General features: G+C 46.4%; 1 protein-coding gene across 1 annotated transcript; it reads right to left on the reverse strand.

The window, feature by feature from the left end:
* Positions 1 to 74: 74 nt before the first annotated feature.
* Positions 75 to 22,064, reverse strand: TGFBI (transforming growth factor beta induced). The gene is made up of 17 exons (XM_032125055.1): positions 21,909 to 22,064; positions 17,535 to 17,633; positions 10,930 to 10,994; positions 9,785 to 9,942; positions 8,683 to 8,847; positions 7,819 to 7,965; positions 7,004 to 7,145; positions 6,236 to 6,448; positions 5,960 to 6,097; positions 5,575 to 5,720; positions 5,288 to 5,424; positions 4,645 to 4,775; positions 2,638 to 2,762; positions 1,646 to 1,748; positions 1,366 to 1,445; positions 974 to 998; positions 75 to 805 (listed from the first exon to the last, which is right to left on the reverse strand). Exons 1-17 carry the CDS (start codon positions 22,019 to 22,021, stop codon positions 750 to 752), a joined length of 2,043 nt encoding a protein of 680 aa, XP_031980946.1. The 5' UTR covers positions 22,022 to 22,064; the 3' UTR covers positions 75 to 749.
* Positions 22,065 to 23,215: the final 1,151 nt, after the last annotated feature.

The raw sequence follows: 23,215 nt of genomic DNA on the forward strand, positions 1-23,215 counted from the left end.
CCCAGTGCTCAGGTCTGACCACCTGGTGCCATCAGGCAATTCAAACCAAACAAAAACCCAACCAAGCACTGTCATCACCTTTCATATTTATATTTTTGATTTTATTTTTAATTTTTATTAAAAAACAACCATTATTAAAAATGGATCATTTACTGGAAAGCTTCAGCCAGGGAGAACTCTCATTTCAGATCTCGTGAACAAAATGCAGCACAGTTATAACCCATAGGCATCAAAAAACCAACCCAGTTAAAAAAAGAGAATGCTTCAAACCATAGCTTATAACTATGCAATTTTCTCAATGTCAATAGAGAGAATTTTGATAAAAGCCTTCAATTCAGAATTTCATGGAAGACTTCTAAAATCCAAGGGAAGAAGGAAGGACATACTTGTTTAAAAAAAAAAAGGCACCTGCCCTTGGATGTACTTATCAAGCCCAAAACGGGGTATATCTGAAATTGAAAATTAGTGAATAATTTTTATTAAAAAAAGAAACAAAATAAAAATGAAAACAAACAAACAACCTCAAAACATTTTCTCGGTCTGGGAACTTTAAAGTCAAAACCAAATAAAAATGGTCCTAGAATATTTACATATATATATGGCTTTTCATTTTTCCTATCCATTTCATTGCAAACAAAAATAAATTTGAGGATGATATTTGGTTTTTAAAAACGGTTCTGTCCTTTTCTTCAGCTGTGAGCCAGAGTGGATGGGATGGAGGCACTGACTTGTGGTTGCTCACGATGGGCTCAGAATCCACTCGAGTTCTCCTTCATCCTCGCCAGTATCCGGGAGTAGACAGGTGCTGCCAAGGAGAAGAGCAAGTTGGGTGGGACAGACACAAACCATCCCCCTGCCCCCTCTCCTCCCAGCCATGCTACATCTTGCTTAGAGCAAGGGAACAGGAGAAATCCCTCTTGAAAGGATGGGGGACACAGTGGAAATTAGAAATGAGCTGGAGAAGTTGTTTTACCTAGTCGAGGATTCCTCTGAGAAACCTGCAGGGAAACAAAACACAGGGTTTACATAAATGCAACAAATCTCCAACAGCCATAAGAACAGTTTGCACATCAATATATTTATCCTTAGTCTCCAAAAACTATGGATGAGTGACTCTTCATTATTGGAAGCTGATATATAACAGTACCATGCCAAGGTTACATTCACAGGATGCTGCAAACTGAGGCTTTGTGTTGAAAAATGTATTATTTCTTATATTATTAAATCATGCAAGAAGATCATTCTATGAAACACATACACTCACTTTCCTTGGAAGTCAGCATATGAATATGAAATGATCCTCCAATCATTGTTACCAAAAATTTAATTTTGGCAGTTTTACATTGAGAGATTTTTCCCTTTTACCTTGGATAAAGCAGATGCCTGTTTGAAGATTTCTAATGCTGGATCTGCAGGCTCATCACCTCTTTCTTGTGGCCTTGAGGCTAAGGGTGGGACATTGAGAGCATTGAGATACTAGTCAGAGCATGCAGGCTGCTTCCTTCCACTATTTTCTGTTGAAAATCCCACAACAGACTAATCCCTCCTCACCAAACTGAAGCAACTGCCCTGTGTCCCCAATCCTTCCCAAAGGCGTTTTGCTGTAACAAGGCTTGGCTCTGTACATTTCTCACCGTGGACCTACCCTGTGGCTGTAAGACAGAATTCACAGCATAAATGACACCATTTGTGGCCATGATATCACTTTCAGCAACAGGCTCCTTGTTGATATGTATTACGTTGTTTTTCTGTTCAGTAAAAGAAAAAATAGAAAAGTAGATGAGAACCTTCTGTTATTTCCAATGTTATTAATAAAGCCCTCACTTTGCATTCATTCATTTACTGGATGGCTGAAGGCATTTTCATTCCTCTTGCCAATTAAGGAGAATATAAAAACAAATTATAGCCTGAGCAGTTTGTCCTGGAATGGCTGCAGGCTTTGGACTTCCTCAGTGCACGGGTTGGGAATGCTGTCCCATGGCAGCAGAGCATATCCACCAGCAACCTGCCAGGGAGATGGCTGTGGAGATGAGATCAGGAGAGGGCAGAGCAGGACTGGACATGGGAAGAGTCTAGCATGCATGTTGGCCAATTCAGTGCACCTGGAAACACTGTCCCTTTCATTTTTGTCCTGTGTTTTCTTAGGCATAGAGTGGGCCATGATTACTTATTTTCTGAAATTATTTTTTTCCTCAGTAGAGGATCCTATATTCTCTTAATGTAGTATAGAGTTTGTGAAATGAAATTATATATCTAAATAAATCCTACTGTGCTAAGGGAGGCCACACAGGGATCATTTTTGTTACACAAAAAGAGATATGTTAGCTGAACAAGCTATTCATTTCATTTCTTTATGCTTCCCCCCCATGACTCAGGGTTAAATTTATAGCAGCTCCTGGAAGTCATTTACAATTGGTCTTCTGGGGAGAAAGCTGAAGCAAACCACATTTCATTCTTCCAGCTTGTTAAACACATGGCAACAGTCCCTCCAGTACAGCCCCGCAAACACTGGTGGGACTGTGCACACATTGAGATGTTCCCCCACCATCCACACGAGCACAGACATGCTTTGGTCCTTGATATGGACAAACACTGGACAGCCTTGCTGACCACAGAACCCCATCTGAGGTGACTCACCATGCTGACTTCCAGTTTATCTCCCTGCATGGATTTCAGCCTCACCAGGGCAGTAACCGCGCCGCTCACCAGGATCTCGTCAGCCACGTGGAACTTGAGGATGTTGGCAAGCTCCTTGGCATTACCTGGGGGAAGAAAACATTTACATCTACAAACCAGTATCAGCACTTGCTTCCCATATTTCACTGGAAATATGCTGGAATGGAATTACATGGAAAACACCGTAATTTCCTGAAAGTGTAAAAAAACAATGTAAAATTGAAAAAACAAACCAAAACCAAAAACCTGGCAGAAGGACCTGGTTAAGGCATTGAGGCCATTCCTGCCGGGGCAGGTGAGGATCCCAACAAGTCCAGAAGGACACTCTCCCAATGTCCCACCTTGGTAGCTACCAAGCCTGCCCTACACATGAATTCCCTCTTTCTTGAGTTTTCATCCCTCATTCTCTCACTGTGCACAGCATTAACCTGCTTCTCTTGCTGCTTTCACTTCCCAAGGAAGTTTGGGATGGGGTAGGGAAAGACCCATGTGAAATAAAGAAGCAGATAGGGCATTCTGGTATTTTCAAATGTCACCAAGGCCAGTGTCACTTGGCAACAATCCTCACAGCTGGGTAGGGAGGGGAAAAGTGCAGGAGAAATGACACTAATGTCTCATGGACTGACGCCCTGATACCATCCCACTGAGTCTCTACTCATACAGCTGTGCTTTGAAACAGATTTTAGGAAGATAAGGTGCTTTTCCTGCACCAGCTGTTTTCCAGAAGAGGCGGTGACATGCACAGAGTGGGCCAGCAGCGCTTCTTCATCTTCTCCTTCAGAGGATGCAGGGCCACTGACAAGCCCCACAGACAGACAGGGTCACTGACAAGCACTACAGACAGCTAGTGCAAAGGTGGCCTCCATCTACAACACCCTCAGCCAGGGGGACCTTTTCTTTCAATGCTTTCAAGGATTGTATGCAAGCTTTTTTCCATTATGGTTTTCCGAGAGTGGCCACAGTTCACTCTGCACGCCCTCACCAGCATGATCCACTTCTTCATCAGAGGCATAAGCTAAACATTTGTGTGAGAAAAGAATATCTGAAGTGTCTGCATCTGGGAATCTTCATTCCTGCAGCCATTTACAATGGCTGCAAAACACTTCTGAAATATTTATATATTAAGCATAAGACTGGACTGATATTATTGGTTCCACATCCCTGCACTTAAAAGGATAACCAGCTACCATGGGCAGATGCTTCCCAAATTATGACGTCAATGTTTGGCTGGGTTTTAATGCAAGAAGACATTACATTCAAATACCTGACATTGTTTCCAACCACAACCAGTTTCCAACATGAACAAAATAAAAGATTGTGCTGCTTATCCAGAAGGGAGTTATTAAACATTCCCATGCTTTTTTCCACACCCAGCCTGCATGCCTTTGCTTTTCAGATACTGGTCTTCAGCTGAGCTAGAATGGAACATTTGTTGGTTTCCCAGGATTAGACTGGACCTTCTGCTTTGTCCGTGTATATGTAGAAGGAGAAAGAGCCCCAGCCTTTTAGTAGTTAAATTTCAGACAGTGTAACTTGAGGCTGTATGCGGATCATGTCTTCTCTTTGCAAAACTTTCTTTAGACACCCTTATCTGGTGTGGTCAAGAGTCACATTCTCACTTCTTTCATCCTTGAAAAGGGCAGAGACCTCACTGGTTCCTTTAGAAACATCTGTGAGTTATCTCACTTACACCACCAGCACAGCCAAATTGAAGTCGTAGTGAGTTTGTGACACACACTACAAACATGTCTTCCAAGAACATAGGCACTATAAACCCCACTTGGGGAATTCAGTGCCACTCTGTGCATCCTCAGCTTTCTGCTTATGCAAATCCATTGGGTAGGAAGCCCATGCTTCCAACAGACAGAGCCAAAGAATGAGATACAGCAGAGAAACTTGGCCATTCCTCCAGGTATCAGAGCAGTCACACACAGCAGCTCACCACCTAAATGTTCTAGACATGCTCACCCATCAGTTTGTTGAGCTCCCCCTGGGGCATGGCTCGGAAAGCTTCGTTTGTTGGAGCGAACACCGTGAAGGTTCCCGGCCTGTTCAGGTTCTCTGTCAGACCTGCAGACTGGATTGCAGCCACCAACGTACTGCAAAGCAAACATGCATCAAATGCTTCACTGCAAACCACTGTGTTGGTCAACTGCATGCTGGGCTCAAGAGAAAGCTGGGAAGTTACAATTGTGAAACCCCTCTGCAGTCCAGCAAATCAAATAACCAAAATGAGGGTTAGGAAGGAAATGAGCCTGTGAGGTCCAAAGAGAACATATGAGCAATGGTAAAGGAACCTGGGAGTGCTGACTCCATGGGGACCAAATGGTATGGGGAGACAGAGAGGTCTGGCCACAACGGACCTGATGGGCAGAGATGGCTTCAGAGCCAGATTTTTATGGTATTAAGGGAACCACTTACTCTTGGCTCACAGTTGGCTGAGGATTATTTGAAGTTTCACTCCCTATAATTTAGAGAGATCATGGTTTTGGATGATCTTTCTATGCTAAAAAAATATACACATTGTCATGACTACAACCCATAATAAATAGAAACTGCTTTGGCAGCTCTTCTGCTCCTAACTGGTGCTTGGGAAGCACAGAAAGGTCACCTGAAGCGATGGTCTGCCTTGAGAACATCCATCACTGAGCCAGTTGGTGGAGTCAACATTTTGTCCACGCTAAACAGGGTCCCAAACCTTCCCCTCTTGTCATGGGCAGCAATGCAGGCGTTTTCAATGCAGAGGTTCTGCAAACACAGTCGCAGAAAAAAAGACTTCATTAGAATATGCTTCAAAAGAGAGATTTTGACACTTTCCACAATGACCATTTACACTTTTTACACGATAGCTGTAACTTTAGAACACTGAGCATCACTCAGCACACGGGAAGGACTCACATTGCGGTACACAAAAACTCTCAGTTCCTTGTCCCCCAGAGTCTGCAGTTTCTGTCCATGATACAGATACTTAGAGGAGAGCTGGTCTTTGACAATGTGGTTCAGAAGCAAGTTTCTCATGTTGCTGTCAATAATGGGGAGTCCATCTGCAGCAAAAAGTATGAAAAGAACCAGTGATCCACTTAAAATGACTATTGAGACACTAAAAAGCATTCAAATACAGAGTATTACCCACATCAGTTTTAAATTGTAAAGCTAGATGCCACTGCCTCGAGGCATTTGAGAGAGGATTTGCATACTTGTGCACTGAAACTTGGCTGAAGACTGTTTGAAGGAGATCTGTGGCCCAAGCTGATGGAAGAAAGGAATTTAATCTGTGGTTTACCTTTGAAGACATTATTCACTGGGGCAAGGAGGGTCACTTGCTCACTGCCAGTTAGATGAGAACTGAGACCAGCTTGTCTGAAAAGGTCTGTAGACTTGGAAACTTCAGATTCTTGTGCCAGCTCAAACACAGTCTTAGCTGAAAAGAAAAGCAACACATAGTAGCCTTGCATTAAAGGCTATCCACTCATCACTGTGCCCTCTAAATCCAGCATTTCCTTGGAAAAATAGACAAAAGAAAGGCAACAGAAAGAAAGATGCAGAGAGGCACCAGTACCTGAGTCTGGGATCAGCAGCTCATTAACAAAATGTACAACGCCATTGGTTGCCAGGACGTCCTTGTTGGCAATGATGGGCTTCCCGTTGAGGGTCAGCTCTTCCCCACTGCAGCCCACATCCAAGGTAGCTCCTTCCAGAGTCTCCATGGTCAGGCCAGCGATGATGGCCTCAGCACACATGGCTGACTTCAGGATGTGATGGTTCAGCAGGTCTGTGAGAGAGGCGAGTGTCTTACGTGAGCTGCAAAAAGCAGCTATGAAAGTATGGCAGCTTTTAGGGATCCTGTTCAATGGCCAGGGTGTACTCCATAGAATGCAGTCATTTTAAATTGTGCTGATTTTAATTCCACAGCCTGTGAAATAAAATGCCTAAAAAGAGTCACTTTTTATACACTTTTGCCAACTTCGAAAGTCTTCATGTGGGTATTCTACTCACTTGCCAGGGGAAGTTACACTGATTAGATACTACTTTTCTTGCATCTTGCTGGATCAAAAGAAATCACCACCACACAAAGTGTTAAAAGAAAACTCAGACAAGGGACTGCTTCAGCTCCCTCATCCATATCTGGATGCCACTCCTTCTGCCACATCTACAACCAAAGGGCTCTGGGCTGTCCAGTTAAAAAAGATAGACTCTGTCACATCTGTTTACTGCAGCTGTTGTCAGAGTGTATCAAGGAGCTGTTGAGATGTCCTTGAGAAAAAAATTTAGAAGAGCTGAAAAATACTCTTCAGTCTCTCAATGGCCTCAGTAAACAAGCACTTACCCCTCAGGGCTTCTGGGTCTCCCAGGATCCTGTTCAGTGTTTCTCGTGGGATCTTCTCAAAGGCTTCATTGGTTGGAGCCAGAAGTGTGTACTGGCCTTCGCTTTCCAGCAAGCTGCTGAGGTCAGATGCAGCCACAGCAGTCTTTGGAGAAATAAGGAGAGAGGGTAAAACACATTCAGACAGAATAAAAAGGTTAGAAACTTTGTCCAGGCACACACTGAGGGCCAGACTTATTAAGGCTTTTATAATTTCAGAGGACTTACAAAAAATCCTGAATAGCTTCATTCAGCACTTTGGTCCCCTTATAAATTTGACCCAGCCCCATGGTTCTCTGGTGTTCCAGAAATTTGAGCACAAGAGCCCTTTTTTTTTAGCAAGACTGAGAGCTAGTTTGAATACCCAGATATGCCTGGAAAGGGTCACAGTAGTTCCAGTGAATAATTCAGAACAGAACCCACAGCTGGCTAACTGTAAATCCCCTGTGCATTTTCAGCAAATAAATCAGGACACATCAAATTAAAACAGTTAATGCCTCCTAGGGCTGAGACTCCCCCACAAGAGTGAGGAGACAGACTCAGTCTATCTCTTTTTTTGAACAGACATCAAAGCGTGACAATTACTGTCATAAAACCCTACTTGCACTGATAGCAAACACTTCTCTTCCTAAAGCAAAAAGAGCTACATTGGTATGAGGATTTCCTCAGCAGCTCCAGGGTCAGCCCAAGACAATGCCAAAGCTCTTCAGGACAATTCACTGGGAGTGGGGTGACTGAGCATCTTTAAGGAGACCTGGAGCACCCATGTGTGAACTCACCCGAAGGGTTTCCAGGCTGTCCTCGGTCTCAATGATCTGCTGGATGGTGTTGGTAGTGGTGGCGATGACTTTGTCGATGACATGAACCACTCCGTTGGTGGCATGATGGTCGGCTTTCAACAGCCTGGCACAGTTCACAGTCACAATCTGCAGAGGGAATGAGCCATGGGGTGTTTCATGCACTAAAACCAGAAGGTCAAGCACCCTCTGCTGCTTTTCTATTTCTATTTCAAATGCAGTGAGCATTTTATTTAATCAGCAAGAGCAGAAATGTGATTTCCTTAAAAGACATATCAAGAATGAGAACGTTCTATCAAGAATGTTTGAAATATTTAGTGTTCAAAGAGCATTGAAAATCATCAGTGGTTTTGTCTACCCGCAAGACTAATAAAATAAGCCACAACCAATACTTGGGCAAGCACAGTTACACAGCAGCGTGGGCAACTGCCCTGCAACAGCATTGAGGAAACCATCTGCTTATAAGTATTCTTTCCAACTCCTTCAAAGTATGTATCTTGAATCATATGATTTAAGTATACAAAATATGTATACTTAGATCATCCTAAGCCTTACGGAGTCCTGGAGGCACAAGGACAGTGTAGGAGCTGCAAGGCAGCCAAAAAGCAAGCATGCTGTGGGTAGGTTTAATATGAGGAAGAACTTCTTTACTGTGGGTGACCATGCACTGGAACAAGTTTCCCAGAGAGGGTGTGGGGTCTCCCTCACTGGAAATATCCAGAACCATGTGGACACAATCCTGTGCCCAGTGCTCTGGGATGCCCCTGCTTGAGCAGGGAGGTTGGACCAGATGACCCACTGTGGTGCCTTCCAGCCTGAGCCACTCTGACTCTGTGAGTGCCTTACCCCATTGGGATAGTGGTGGATCTGGATAGGCAGGTTCTGGTACATGGAGTTCAGTGTAGTCCCGTGTTTCAGATCATCTGTGAGGACCCGTTTGTCCACCATGTGGTAGCGGAGGGCATTGAGCAGCTCAATGTTAACATTACTGACTAAGGAATCCAGAGTTTCCTGAAAACCAGAAAAATCAATTTTTCAGTACTGAGTGCAATTAGGCAGCTGTTAGAGAGGACCAGGAGGTCTGGCTGCACCCAGAGTGCTTCCAGGGTGGGGGCATGGGCATGAATATTAAGTGATTCACTCAGCTTCATGCCATTTGTGTAAATTAAGTGCTCAACTTTCTCAAACCTTTATCTTTTGCCTTAGGAAAGCAGCTAACAGCTCTGACACCCTCAGTACTTGGCAGACAAAGAGATGATTGCAGCTCCAGAGTGGGATGATTGCACTGAAAGGAGCAGTAAGACAACAGGGCCATGGACAAACATACCAAAAGACCTTTCCCAACAGCATCATCCCTGCAAGGGGCTCTGCTGGGGCATTTGGGGCAGAGGCTTGGCAGTGGGGAGACCCAAAAATATCCCTCCTCCCTGCCCGAGTAGTTGTTCTTGTTCACAGGGATGCTAAACTGGGATGGGAGCACCAGCAGGACAGCAGTGACCATTTCAGGAGTAGAAATACCACAAGACACAGAGTGAGAAAATGAAAATGAATGTAAAGGAAATGTACATCTAATTGAGCATGGCAAACACTCACGTGGGAATTACCGAGGCTCCAGTTGGGACTGGCTATTTGTACAAATTAAGAACAACCAGAATGGCAATGTAAGGGTCAACAAGAAAACTGGAAAGGGATGGGAAGCTTCTTGCTGCAGGTCTCAGTGCAATCTCTAATAGCAACAGGCAGGGAAAACTGAATGAGGGGATTTCTCCATCCACATCTCTCTAGTGATGGGATCCTTCAGAAGCGAAGCTCTGGAGCTGATGGACCGCCTTGGAAATCCACAGTCCTTCTTCTATCAGTGCTATGTCTATCCTGCCAGACCCCTGCAGAGCTAGATTTCCACTAGGGAAAATCAGAGGAAGAGGAGAAAGCAGAGGAATTATCTTACAGCAGACAAGGACGCCCAGGCCTCATTACTGGGAGCAAAAATTGTAAAACTTCCGGGTCCTTCAATTTCTGGCCTTAGGTTGGAGCGGTCGGAGTAGAGCTGTGTGGTGGCAGACCCAACCACTCCCAGGGTTTCATAGATGTTTGAAAGTGGCAGAGCTGAAAGAAGAGAAGGTTGAGTTCCCGGAAACATCATTCATTCTTCTGACTGAATTAAAGCATAGCTGGTGAGAATGCTTGGGGAAATGAAGCACATCAGGGGACTGGTATCTGTTCACTAATTAGATAATAAATAATCATAGCCTGACTGCTTCACCCTCAATTACAGCAGTGTAATCCAGGATCTACTGCATTTCTGCAAGTTTGAATGGACTTATGCTGGATTTATACAGATGGGATTTACGCAAGCAAAGATATTGATTGCTTTCACACAATCCTGTTTGTATTCAGGCTTTTGGGATTTGGTGCTGGACACTGCTGGTCTCAGTCTCCACTGACCACCTGCACCAGCCCATGTGGTTAACTTGGAGGCATCAGACTTTTGTGGAAGGAAGTGTACCAAAAGCAAAAGCAAAAGCAGAATATGGCTTTCTTCAATAAACCCAGTTAATTCCCTCCCATTATCAACTAAATGTGATTTTGCTAACCCCATGCTTGCCAAAATGTTCAAGGCCAGGTTGGATGAAGCTTGAAGCAACCTGGGATAGTGGAAGGTGTCCCTGCCCATGGCAGAGGGTTGGAACCAGATGATCTTTAAGATTCCTTCCAACCCAAACCATTCTATGAATCTGTGAAAATAAAAATGAGCAGAGATTGGCAGAGCTGTCTGTTACTCTATCATTCCTTTGCATTGCATTGCCAATATAGATATATTACTTGCTGGAATAAGTAGTTCCCTATGGCCCTCCCATGCTCGATTAAGTTCAATTATATCCAAGGTTCTAAGTTGTCTGGAACATTTAGCATGCTTTGGAGCTGATCTGACCCTTGGCTAGTCCTCCACCGAGTCCATTTTGGACTTGTTCATGGCAATACAGCACATAAATTGCAAAAATCAAATCCACTTTGAGCAATTTTCTAACATTTCCCTTTACTAGGCAGCTGTATAATTTTAAGAAGTCTAAAAAATGTCAAACATATTTTTACCAGCTGGGCAGCCTTTTTCTCCAGGAACTTTTTCATATCCAGGACAGCACTCATAACTGATTACCCTGGAATAAGAGATGGATACGGCAGATTAACCAACAGTATCTTGCTGCTTTTTCTCTGTTTGCTACAGTTCTGGGTCCATCCATATTTGGGGATGTTTCCAAGCAGACTCTTCATTAGAAATACAGACTTCAGCAAAAGACAAACCACACTTTTTATCTCCTTCAGGGCTGCATGTTGCCAATTTCTCCACAGAACAAAAGCAGACACAATTTCTTTCCAAAACCACACTTTCCAGGAGACTTTGTACAAACAGTGGATGGAAACTGATTCCATAGTCCCGACAAGACTGCCAGTGCTGGTTCATCTGGGCACATTTCCCACGGGATTTGGGGATCTCCTCGGCTGACTGCTGCTGTCACATCTCATCACTGTTCAGCCAATACCCGCAATTCCACCGTGGCTGTTTGACCAAACCAGCCAAGCATTTCCCTCTCATTTCACCCTGTTTTAGTCCACCACCAGAAATTATTTGCTTACTTATGGCAAAATCCACAAGACAGACCTGGAGGGAAAGGAGAACCCTGTTCTCAGATATGTGCACTGGCACAAGGACTTGGGAAAAGCCCTGCAAGGAGAAACTTCACCAGCAGTGGGATGTGCATCCACAGGCAGCCAGGCACAGCTGTGTCCATGTGAGCACCTTCAAAGCAGCACTTCCTTCTGACTGGAAGCACTTTCGCCCAGTAAAACCAAAGGGGTCAGAGACACCATCCTGGGCTGTCCCGCCGATTTGCAGATCCTAAATAAGCCAGAGCTCCCTGAAAACTGCATCCATCATCTGCAGATCAATGGGAAACAAATCATCTGATTCTCAAAGGTGGCCATTTGAGGGAACATGGCTTGGTATTAACAGGGAAAAGAAAAAAAGCAAAAAGAAAAAGGAAAAAAAATCAGTAAAAATCAATCCAGAAGTTGCCTGTTTATTTTTCCCAGGGGATTCTTTCACCTATTGCTCTATACTTGGTGTGAAAGGAGTAAGGCCACCAGATTGATAGGCTGAGAGAGCCAGGGAGTAGGTGTTCCTCCCAAAGATTTCCTCTGTGCTCCCAGCTGGATTTGAGACAAGTAGGATGCTGTATTGCTGAGGCTCAGCACACTCACTCAAATGGAGAGGAAAATCCTCCAGCTTCAGATATTTGTCATCATTTTAAAACTGTTAACAAACAGTGGAAATGCCTGGGGTTTAATAGGGAATTCTTCAGGGTAATTAAGAGCCAGAAAGTGAAACAAATACCTGCTTTTCTGTGACAGAAGCAAATAAATTCTGTGTCACGGTTTCCTAAGAGAATTACAAAGCAAACCCAGACTGATTGTCTAGACATTATATATTCCATGTGGGAAAGAGTTTGCCTAAAGCAATCCCTTCCTTTGACTACTGGAGATCTTAACACCCTGCTGCTCCACTTTCCCAGCCCCCCTGTCTCGTGTTCATTGGAAACACACACTTTCTTCCCTCACCACTTCCCTCCCCTACCTCCAATTTTTCTTTTTTTCACCCTAGAAACTAAATCCAGTCTAGACAGTTCCCTTGGTTCAGACCTGTAATCAAAGATGAAGAACTGATTAAAGAGAAATCATTCCAAAGTTCAGCATAAATAATTCCTGAGTGCTGACGAAGGCTTTAAAAGCCTTACTTATAGATCAATTGGAGATTAATGAGCTGCTCCAAAGGGGCAGGACATGGATGAACATAGCCTGTGGCACACTGGGTCAGGGCTGCCCCAGCCCCCAGGTGCCTGCCAGGAGGGGAGGGCACTGGGAAGGGATGCAGGTACCTGGTCCAGTGGAAGGTGTCCCTGCCCATGGCAGGGGGTGGAACTGGATGGTGCTTGAAGTCCCTTTCCAGCCAAACCATTCTGTGATTCCATGACTGCATCTCCTGCTTTTCAGTGGGTTTGTGGGCATCTCCAGCAGGAAGATGCTTGCTCATGGCAAGAAGCACCAAGGCAGTAATGGGGTGAGCTCCACTTGGGCAGGGACTCCCTCAAGTCCCCTGTCTCACTCTCCCACTGAAGGTGACCTTCAGCACCACCTGGTATGTGCCTGGCACATCACCATTCCAAGCACTGGCAAACTGCTGCAAAGGGCCAGGTGAACACAGAGGTGCTCAGCCAAGGGTTGGCACCTACAAGGAGCCAGAGATGATGGTTATTAAACACAGCTTCAGCTTCAGGCATTTGGCCTCCCATGGCTGGTGGAAGCACGAGACCACCCAGCCCACTCAAAGGCACCATTCAAGGGGTTGCTCAGGGGTGGGCCCAGGGCATGTTCCCAACTGGTCCTGCAGCCACCTCCAGCCCTTGGAAAGGAGCATCAGGGCCGTGGCAGAAGGATGCTCTGCACCTCTGTGCTGCCGTGCCCTACACATCCATGGGGGAGGGAGGCTGCTCTTGACACGTTCTGCTCCAGCTGGGCCGGAGCCACAGACTGCTGCCCAGGGAGGAGTACTTCCCTTGAACACCTCCCAGCCACTGCTCCACACAGTGGGTTCTGCACAAAAGCCTCTGGAATTGCCCTGTGCATCCCTGTTTCTGCTGTCTGCTCAGTGGCCACAGACCATCCACCGGGACACAGCGGATGCCAGCGATGTGGGTTAGATCAGCACTGCCCTAACACAAAGAACATTTGTCATCCACTCTGCAATGCCTTGACCACAACTTCCTGACCTCCTCAGTGAGTAATTTCAAGACAAATCTATAGTTTTTTAGCCTCTGGTTTCGAAACACTATTTCTTAAATGTCTATCTGTGTCTGCCTGCAGAAGCAAGCTCCTTTAGTTTAGGCTTTTTTTAGTCATTGTTCCACTGCTGTTGCATTCTTAGGAGCTGAAATTAAATTTTAAGTACATTTTTCAAGGTAATAAAAATAAGCTTAGGCATATATTAGTGGAAAAAGATCCATTTGTAATAATTTCCTGTAATAAAGCCCATATGTTTTGTTTTTGTAAAATAAGTGCCAGTAATCTTTTTCTAAACTGAAGAAAGTGCATCAGACATGAAAAAAGGAAAGTTAATTTAAAAGAGAAAAAAAAAAAAGGAATCTATTAATGGGTTATTCCTCAAAAAGTAATCCAAACCAGAATTTATGAGTTGTCTTTTCATTCTCAAGACAAAACATTGTGTGGGGATGTGTTCCATTGCAACCCCAATTCTGTAATAATGAGTCCAGTGCATAAGGAGGTAGAAAAATATAAAATACACAGGCAAAATGATGAAAAGATACTCTAAATGAACTATTTCTCTGGCTTTGGAATAACCAACAGTGGAAAATTACCTAATTACCAAAACAATTTTGTCTCAGTGCTCCTTGAAATCCAAGCAGTGTCAGAATTCTTGCCAACTGTCTTATCTCACTTCATCAGCAACGATAAAAACTCTACATAAATCCTCTACTTAATTTCTCTGTAACTGTGTGAGCCAATATTTCGGTAGAGAAAAACAAAGGAAAAAAAAAAGCAGATAAAGAGGTAGGAGTCTTCTTCTGATGCATGAATTAAAATTTCCATTGTGCACAAACAGCCCCAGTGGAGTTACTCCACCCCTGTGGGCCAGAAGCATCAAGTCTACAAAGCCCCAGAGTCTCCCCACCGAGGTGTAACCTCTGTTTCTGCCAACAGCCACGGAGGAGCTCAGCACAGCACCTGCTGCTGCCCAGGGGTCTGAGCCCTCTCAGCCTGGAGCAGCAGCACAAAGGTGAGGCACACAGAGCTAAGACTAAAGACCAAGCACGTCTGTGTTTTTCAGGCTGGCTTTCCTTGCTGCTCCAGTCACTCTGAGCTGCCTGATGCAGGATGTGATCATTCCACAGCGAGTGAAGTTATGCTATACAGGCTTGCAGCCTTTTCTGTCTTCCTTGCTCAGGGATGAATTTGTCTGCTCTGAACCAGCTCTGCAGGAGCTCAGCTTTGCTCCTTGGTAGTTCCTGCCAGTTGTCACTGACCTCCCTCCCCACTACCTGTTTGAAACAGTGCTCAGAGCCGGAAAAGGAAAGAAACCAAAGCAGTCAAAACTATCATCCTAGAGCCAGGCATTTTCACCTGCAACACACATACAGCTTGTGGCACCACTGACACTTTAAGCAAATAGGGAGGATAACAGCCAGGTCAAATGTGAAGTAGATGAGATGGGTCAAGTGTCTCCTCCCCGGGACTTCTGTTCTCATGTGGGAAAAACCTTTTAGGAGGAGGAGAAAATGCCCATGCTGATGGAAGGGATCCCCCTGCCAACCAGAGTACCACGCACACAGCTTTAGGAGAGGACTGCTGAGTACAGATCCCAAGCAAAGGCTGGATCCACAGAGTTATGATGATAAACATGCCAAATCCTGACTTTTTCTGGCATTTAAGGGTATGTGGTATTCTCAAAACCTCTCACAGACCAGCTCAGTCCAACAGAAGGGGCCAGTTTGGAGGTCCATGCTGAGGACCATCAGCTGTGCCCACCTGCTCTCTGGGCTCTGGCACCTGAGCACAGCACAGCATCAGACTCCTGACACTGCTGAAAGAATTTGACTGCTACAGCATAATGCATCATGTCCTTTATAGCCCAAATGACTCCTGATTGCTTCCATATGCCAGGCACACCACGTCCAGTGGGAGCCATCACAAGCAAACATTTGTAATCAGAGCTGTCCCAGGGCCCTCCGGAAAATCCGAGTCAAGGCATGTGTCTTTTGTTCTGCACCAGCACTGCTAAAGGAGAAAGCAGGGCCCAGGCTCAAGAATGACTGGGAGGAGAGAAGACAATAACACCCATTGTGGAGATGATGTAAAACAAAGAATAGTGAGCAAATTCCGTGGATAACGGAAAGATTACCTCATAGGTTAACAGGCAGGTTAATGGTTTGTGTGCTTTTCTCTCAGTGATGCATCATTGGGTAAAAGCAGAGAAAATGAGGTAGAAAAGATCACCCCATCTCCTCAAATGAAATCATGAAATACTGCCAGATGCCAGTTATTCCACCTCCTCCCAGAGATAAGCGGATGGATGAGTTTGTCTGTGCCAAATACGGCTGCACACTTGGGTTACATAAGGTTAGTTTCTCATTTGCTTCAGAGCTAAAGAAATCCATGGCTGGACTGCTTTGCCTTTCAGTGACTACAGCACTGAAAACTCTCCCACATCCACAGCTGGGTCGTGTTTTCTTTGGAGGCATACTAAGCTACTCTGTTATCAGAAAAGGCAATGATGAGACCATATTGCTGTGCCATAAACTTGTCCATTTTATGTCAAGAAGGCCATTATTCAGCCAAGATGACAGCCTGAACTCTAATCACCCAAGTTAAGCCTTTCCAAATTTTTGTGTTTGTAGAGTTAAGGGGAGGGGGGCTGGTTGCTTGTTTTTACATTATTGCCTCTCCTTTTTTAGGACAGTTGGACATAAGGAAAACAATGGTATGTGCACACTACATGGTACATCCAGAAATACATCCTCCTGAAGTACAGAACTTTCCTTCTTAGGGCAAATTCATGTGAAGTACAATGAAAGCCAAAAGCTGTGCATAGCTGTGACTCCTGGCTTGCCTGCCTCCTCCCCACACCAACACCAGACATGAATCCCAATGGCCAGGTGTCCCAGCTACACCAATGACAGCAACCCAAATCTGCAGTAAAGAGCAGCATGTTGCTATAGCTCTAATTCCAATTTATATTGAGCCGTAAGAGAAACACATGAGATGATTTTCTTCTCTCTGTTCTTGACCCTGCAGATCCAGGACGAGACCTGGCCCACAGCTCTGATCCCACAGCCAGGACTGCTCAGGGAATCTTTGCACTGACCCTGGGTGTTGTGATGGTCTGTGCTGTGGGCCAGTGTGTCCAAAAGTCCAGTCTGAATTACAGCAAGGGAAAAGATTCCCCGCTCCTTCTCTACAGCCTGGCACATAGTCAAGCATGCATAGCCTTAATTATCTGCTGACTGCATCTTTCAAAAGAATGTCCCGAGGCTGCTCACACAGATTCTTCATGAAACAGCTACTTGAATATTATTGTTTGCAATTTTAGACGTAGAATTGGCCTGCAAGTCTGATTAACTTTCCTGGTGGAGTCATCAGAGTGTTGGCTAAAGCTGACACATCTTTCCTTTTATTTGTTTTCCCTTCCAAAGCAAACAGATGGAGATGAATTTTACATTCTCTCCAATATCCATCAACTCTGGGCTGCCTTTTTTTCCCCTTTTTTATTTCTTAAATTTAGTCAGCATTGAACCTATCATGGAGACAGACAGGGCTAAGTACTAGAAAACATCTGGTACACACTTCATTACAGCACTGAGAGCTATATAAGTATACATAGAAATGCAATTAGAATAAACCATCAGGGTTTATATTTACATGGCACTTTTTCTTCTTAGCGTCAAAGTGTTTTAGAAAAACAAATATTTCTTAGGGGGTAAAAAGCTAAAGTAATTCTTAACACATACACATGTGACACCCACACCATGGGCTCTGACATCCCACAGCTGCTGTCTGCTTCTCCCAGCCAGCACCCACCTCCACAACAGGGTCTTTGGGGAGACCCTGTCTGGCACTCAGGGACTTACGTGGACTTCCCACAGATCTTCCTCTGGTACCACTGCTTGCAGTTGGTGAAATATTTCCTGTTGGTGCCGATCAGCTTCTGCACCGCACACACGTTGGGGCTGCAAGAAATGACAGAGCAGAAGAGGGTCCTGTAAGCCTCCCTCCTTCAATGCTGACCCCCAGCACAGAGCCAGACCGCACCTGACAGTGCCTGAAAAGCCCTGCTGGGATTGCAAGGGAGGAAACCTTGAGAGCTGCAGGTCAACTTGCTCAATTTAGGCCTATAATGACCATCCTTAAATGGAGGAAGCAGTGAAAGAGATCTCTCTTGACTCTGCCAGAGCATCTCTTTCTTCACTGAACGCAAATTCTTGACTTTTTTCCATGTTCCACCTCTGACCAAAATGTAAACAAATCAAGTAAAAATACTTTGCTCAGAATTTCCATGGTGAACAGCTACTTAAAATTCGGGATCACAGCTAAAGCCTCAGAAAGTTATGTAATAATACAAATCCTTCCAAAAGAAACCATTATTTTATTGTCTAGGATATAAAAAAGGTAAGACAGATATTTATCAGCCTACAGGCTTGCACCAAACCCAGAACTTTTGCCGTATGATAGACTCAGCAAATTCTGAACATGGATGCTGAGCTGAATGAGGGGAGGAGGAGCGGTGGCACTGCCCTCCCCTGTTTCAACACACCAGATATGACAGCACAGATCAAGAGCTGCTGTATCAGCCCATAAGGTACCAAGAGCTCCTGTTCAGCCAAAACACCTGGTGGTTGGTGTTCCATGTGTGAGTAACCCTGCTGAGAGCTGACTGCAGCTCTTCAGCTTTCTAAGAAGTGGCATCACTGTGAGCAGAGATGTGGTCAAGCTGGAGCTGGGAGTTTCCTTGCTGCTGGTTTGGTTGGCACAGCATTTCTCTGCTCTGCCTGGCTCACCATCTCTGTGGTTTGTGGCCAGCAACCCTGGCCACATGTGTAGGCAAAACATGGTCAGCACAAAAGATATGATTTATGGATCTGGGTTGCAAGGCCATCAGCTGCCTCTGGGCTTGACCAGAGGTGTAGCAAATGTCCAAGCAAGCTGAGGATGCTTAGCCCAGCCGAGGCTGGATTCCCAACTCCAACACCATGTCTCAGTTGCAGCAGCATCACCAAAAGTATGCACAGTATTGGCTGCCAAGCAGATGAAGGGAAAACAAATAATTAAGCAAAATGCATAAATCATCACTTCAGCCTGTCAGAAGTGCTCTGTGCTGTCCAAGGCGGAGTTTTCATTTGCACAAACGAAACTCCGAATGGAGTCTGGAGATGCTCTTGTGAAGGTCTTGTTGATCTGCTCAGGAGAACAGGCAGAAGCCTGTGTCCCGCTGCGTTTGACCGAGGCACTGCCTGCTTGCCCCCCAAAATGAACAAAAGCAGAGTTTTCAGCCCAACCACCAAGTCCTCCTGCGGCCGTGCTTGCTTTTCAGCCGGCATCCCGAAACGGGCCAGCATGCCCATCATTAGCATGAGTTAACCTGAGGGTCTCCTGTATGCTGGCTGGCTCCAGTGCCAGCCTCCGCGGGAGCCTGGCTTGCCTTCAATGAGCCTTTGTTGGTGCGGCTGCCGCAGGGCCCTGCGGAGGCAGCATCCGACCCTGTGTGTCCCAGGCACCTTCATCCTGCCCCGAGGGGAAAGAGAGGACCTGTGGGGACTCAGCTCATCGTTTCCCTCATTACTGCCACATCCAGTAATGGTAGTTTGTTTCTTCATGAAAGGATTTCATTCAGTTTCTGTATATAAGGCAGGGAACAAGGAGCAAGAACGTACTGAAAAAAAAGTTAGAAATCACAAAACCAAACTTTCAGCTGGTGCAAACTGGCCCAGACTCAGCAACTTCCAAGCCAAATCATCACTTAGAGAGACGTCTGTGCTCTCTGACTCAGCCCACCTTGGCCACCCGGCCCCGCCGTGCCGAAATATGGTTCCAATTACATCGAAATTCCAAACCTTGCCTCGATTTTAGCGTCTGGCTGACGGCAGTGGACAATCCCTCTAATATTCATCTTGACAAGCCTGGCTACTGAAGGACTTGTTTGATCACTTCCCCCGCATCCCCAGCAGCAGCCTGCCAAGAAAACCCTTGTGCCTCCAGGACAGTATTGAACTGCCTTGCTCCCTCCTCCCTGCAGTTCTGTGGGGCTGCTCCTCCTTCCCTGCCTTATGGGAGAAAACCTTTTTCCAGTTTTTCCTCAGTGTGGAAAAATCCCTGCTCAGGACTGTGTTATCAACGATTCCTGCAGGCACGCTGTAGTAGCGGCTCCCCGCATTGCATGTTCTGGTTCCTTGCCCAGTCTGGCTTAAAATGAATTTGTCAACACTCTTCCCTCTCCTCGTTGGAGTTCATCACCTTTGCCATGCCGTTCCCAGCCAGCCGCTCTGACTCCAGGATAAAACTGCCTATTGTTCCCCTTCAGCCAATGCCTTTTGCTTGGCAGCGGCAGCTGGGAGCTGCTGGGACAGGGGCTGCCCTTGGGAAGAGCCTGAGAAGAGCAGGACTTAATGTACAGCCCCAGATGTAAGGATGCAAGGACTGTGGCCATGGAGCTCCCCAGCATCACGCTGTGCCCACAAAGCTGGGTGGGTTTGGGGAGAGCATTCCCACATTTTCATTTTCAAATGTTAATGTTTGTTATACACTTTTCAGTTCCTCTCACTGACTTGAGCTGGTTCATTTTAAAAAAAGTTAATTAAGACATACAAGTTTTGCTGTAGAGCCAAGCTCTGCCTCCCAACTCACTCTCAGCTCAATGGGGGCATTGATGGTGTGGAGGATGCTCACAGCAAAGGGTGGCAGTCCTGGTTGCACATCCCTGTGGAGCTGGCTCCTGCAAGCAACACAACATGCCCCACATCCACGATGTTTTGGGCTGGTTTTGTGTTGCTGTATCTCTTTGGCACATCATTAATCAATGGTCAAAAGTCCGTGTATGTTCAAAAATGAGCTTGGTATAAATCCCTCTCTCCATCAGAATGGGAGCAGGGAGCAAAGAGCTGTGATCAGCCACACTGGGTTAATCTCAACTCAGATGGAAGTTCTGGCATTCCAGTTCCTTGGGTCATCCAAAGATCTCAGGCACCAGAGTGGACTGCAGTCACATCTTACCCAGTGCCTCTGTTAATTGAGCAGGGAGTAACATAACAAGCTCCTCTCTGCAGAGATGAGTGCACTGATTTACACCAGGCTGCCCTAACTTATTCAGCCTGAGCAAACTTCAGTCTCAGGGCTATCAGCAGAACTATTTACTTAAGTTTCACATCACACAGAGATGGTGAACAAGACTCACTGTATTTCTACATAAATCGCTGCAGTTCTGGCATTATTGACCTATTACAAGTAGACATCAGCTCAGAATTTGCCTGTTGGATTGTGTACCTGATCAGACATACAAACAGCACATCCCTTGTCATAAATTCTGACCTGGATCCCTGCCAGAGAATGTATCAAATTGCAACATTTAAATCTTGGGAGGTTTTTTTTTTTACTTAAAGCATTTCATGACCCTGCTTCCAGCAATGCACTTAAACAGAAGCTTCAACTCAATCACTGTCACCATCCTGAGAGATGGAAGCCAGCTGAAAGGTCTGTCATCCTTTCACCACTCCTAATTCTTAATACATTTTAAAAACAGTGGAAACAACTTGGTTGTTAAGATTGGGTTAGTTTTCTGCCTATTAATGAAGTCTCAAAGTACTCACTCTATAACATGCTGTGTATCAAGCAAGAAAGGTCTACATGCATTTTTCCGTAGGCCTTATCTTGTAAGGTTTATGAGTAAATAAGTGATTCTTTTTGTCAAGAAAACTTCCAAGACTGACTGGGGTTTCCTGTCAAAGAGTAAGTTGGTGCTGACTCCATAGAGACATTGAAGAGATTTTCCTTTTTTTCCCTACAAATTCATGAAAGCGACAATTCTTTCCACAAAATCTTTAATGGTTCAAAATCTAGGGATTTTTATCCCCTTTTTCCTCAACAGGGATATACTGATAAAGAAGCATTGAGGGGTCTGAACTGACATCTGCAATACTAAGTTTCGTGACGGAAAAGCGGAAAAGTTATCGAAAGAAAATAGTTACCCGAGGATGAAAGTGAAAGAAATGAAAGAAGTGGTTACCGAGAGAGCTCCCCGCGGTGCCCGCGCGGCCCCGGCTCGGCGCCGCCTCCGCGCCCGCACAAAGACCCCGCGGGGCTGCGCCGCACGGGCGAGACGGCTCCGGGCGCATCCCCCGCGGGCCGCCCGCTGCCGACGGGAGTCGGGAAAACGTAGGGGAAAAAAGGGTTTAAAAGAGGTTCCCCCCCACCCCTGCCCCCTGCCCTCCCCGTCCCCGCGGGACGCCGCTTACCCGTGCTGCCGGCCGCGGAGCCGGCTGTGCTGCAGGACCTGCTGGTACGGGGACTTGGCGGCGGCGGCGAGGCCGAGCGCCAGCAGCAGCAGCGGCAGCGGCGGGCGCACCATGGCCGGGAGCGGGACGGGACCGGGCGGCAGGGACGGGACGGGCCGGGCCGGCGGCGGCGAGCCCCGTTAAATGCGGCGGCGGAGCGGGGGCGGGGGCGGGAGCGGCCCCCGCGGGGGGAGCGGAGCCGCCCGGCCCGGCCCGGCCCGGCGAGAGGGGAGGGAAAGAGGGGAGAGGGGCCGCCCCCCGCGAAGGGCATCCATCCGTCCCTCCGTCCGCCCACCCGCCCTTGCATCCCTCCGTCTTTCCACCCGTCGCTCCGTCCGTGCCTCGCAGTCCCGCCGCGGCGGGGGGGGGGAGCAGCAAGGGATGTCCTGTATCCCCCTTCCCAGATCGGTGTTTCATCTCCACGTTCTTCTTCATCCAGACTTTTTCCCTCCATCCTTCCCCCAGTCGGGACTCAGGGCGGGTGGTTGCACTGCCGCGCTCCGGGTGTCCCACCGGCTCCAGCCCCTTCGTGATCTCCCTGCCCGGGGGCTCTCCTGGCTTCAGCCCACGCCGGGGGAATGTCACCCGCGCTGCCTCCCCAGGCCCCTCAGTGCCTCCTGGTGTCGACCCCCTCTCAGCCACTTCCAGCACTGGCAGGGGTCACCCTTGGTCACCCTTCTTACTGCCTTTATACCAAACCAAACGAAAGCAGGAGATCTTAGGCTGAGAAAGTTGGAGGTGTTCAGTTCGGAGAAGAGAAGCTTCAGGGAGATGTTCGAGACCCTAACAGTACCTAAATGGGGTTTACAAAAAGGAAAGAGAGCAAATTTTATATGGGCAGATAGTGTTAGGACAGAGGAGAATGGTTTCAAACTAGAAGAGGAGAGATTTAGATTTGATATTAGGGAGAAATTCTTCCCTGTGAGGGTGGTGAGGCCCTGGCACAGGTTGCCCAGAGAAGCTGGGGCTGCCACATCCCTGGGAGTGTTCAACACCAGCTTGGATGGGGCTTGGAGCAACCTGGGATAGTGGAAGGCATCCCTGCCCACAGCAGGGGGTTGGAACGAGATGAGCTTTAAAGTTCCTTCCAAACCAAACCTTTGTGTGATTCTATGATTCACTGCAACATCCCAGTGTTTGTAAAGGGTTTGCTCCGATTGGACTGGCATCAAAGTTGAAGGGCTCTTTCCTCCCTAAATCTGCCTGGGAAGCAAAAGGGGTCCTTTGGGGCCACTTGCCCGTAGGGACAGATCTCTGCAAAATCCTCC

Source organism: Corvus moneduloides, chromosome 15 (assembly GCF_009650955.1).
Source record: "Corvus moneduloides isolate bCorMon1 chromosome 15, bCorMon1.pri, whole genome shotgun sequence".
NCBI classification, from domain to species: Eukaryota; Metazoa; Chordata; class Aves; order Passeriformes; family Corvidae; genus Corvus; species Corvus moneduloides.

Coding starts and splice junctions, on each gene's coding strand:
- TGFBI (XM_032125055.1), bottom strand. CDS start 22,021: ATGGTGCGCCCGCCGCTGCCGCTGCTGCTGCTGGCGCTCGGCCTCGCC. Junction 1,446..1,645: donor TTCTGTCTTACAGCCACAGG/GTAGGTCCACGG, acceptor TCCCACCCTTAG/CCTCAAGGCCACAAGAAAGA. Junction 999..1,365: donor AGGCATCTGCTTTATCCAAG/GTAAAAGGGAAA, acceptor GTTTCCCTGCAG/GTTTCTCAGAGGAATCCTCG.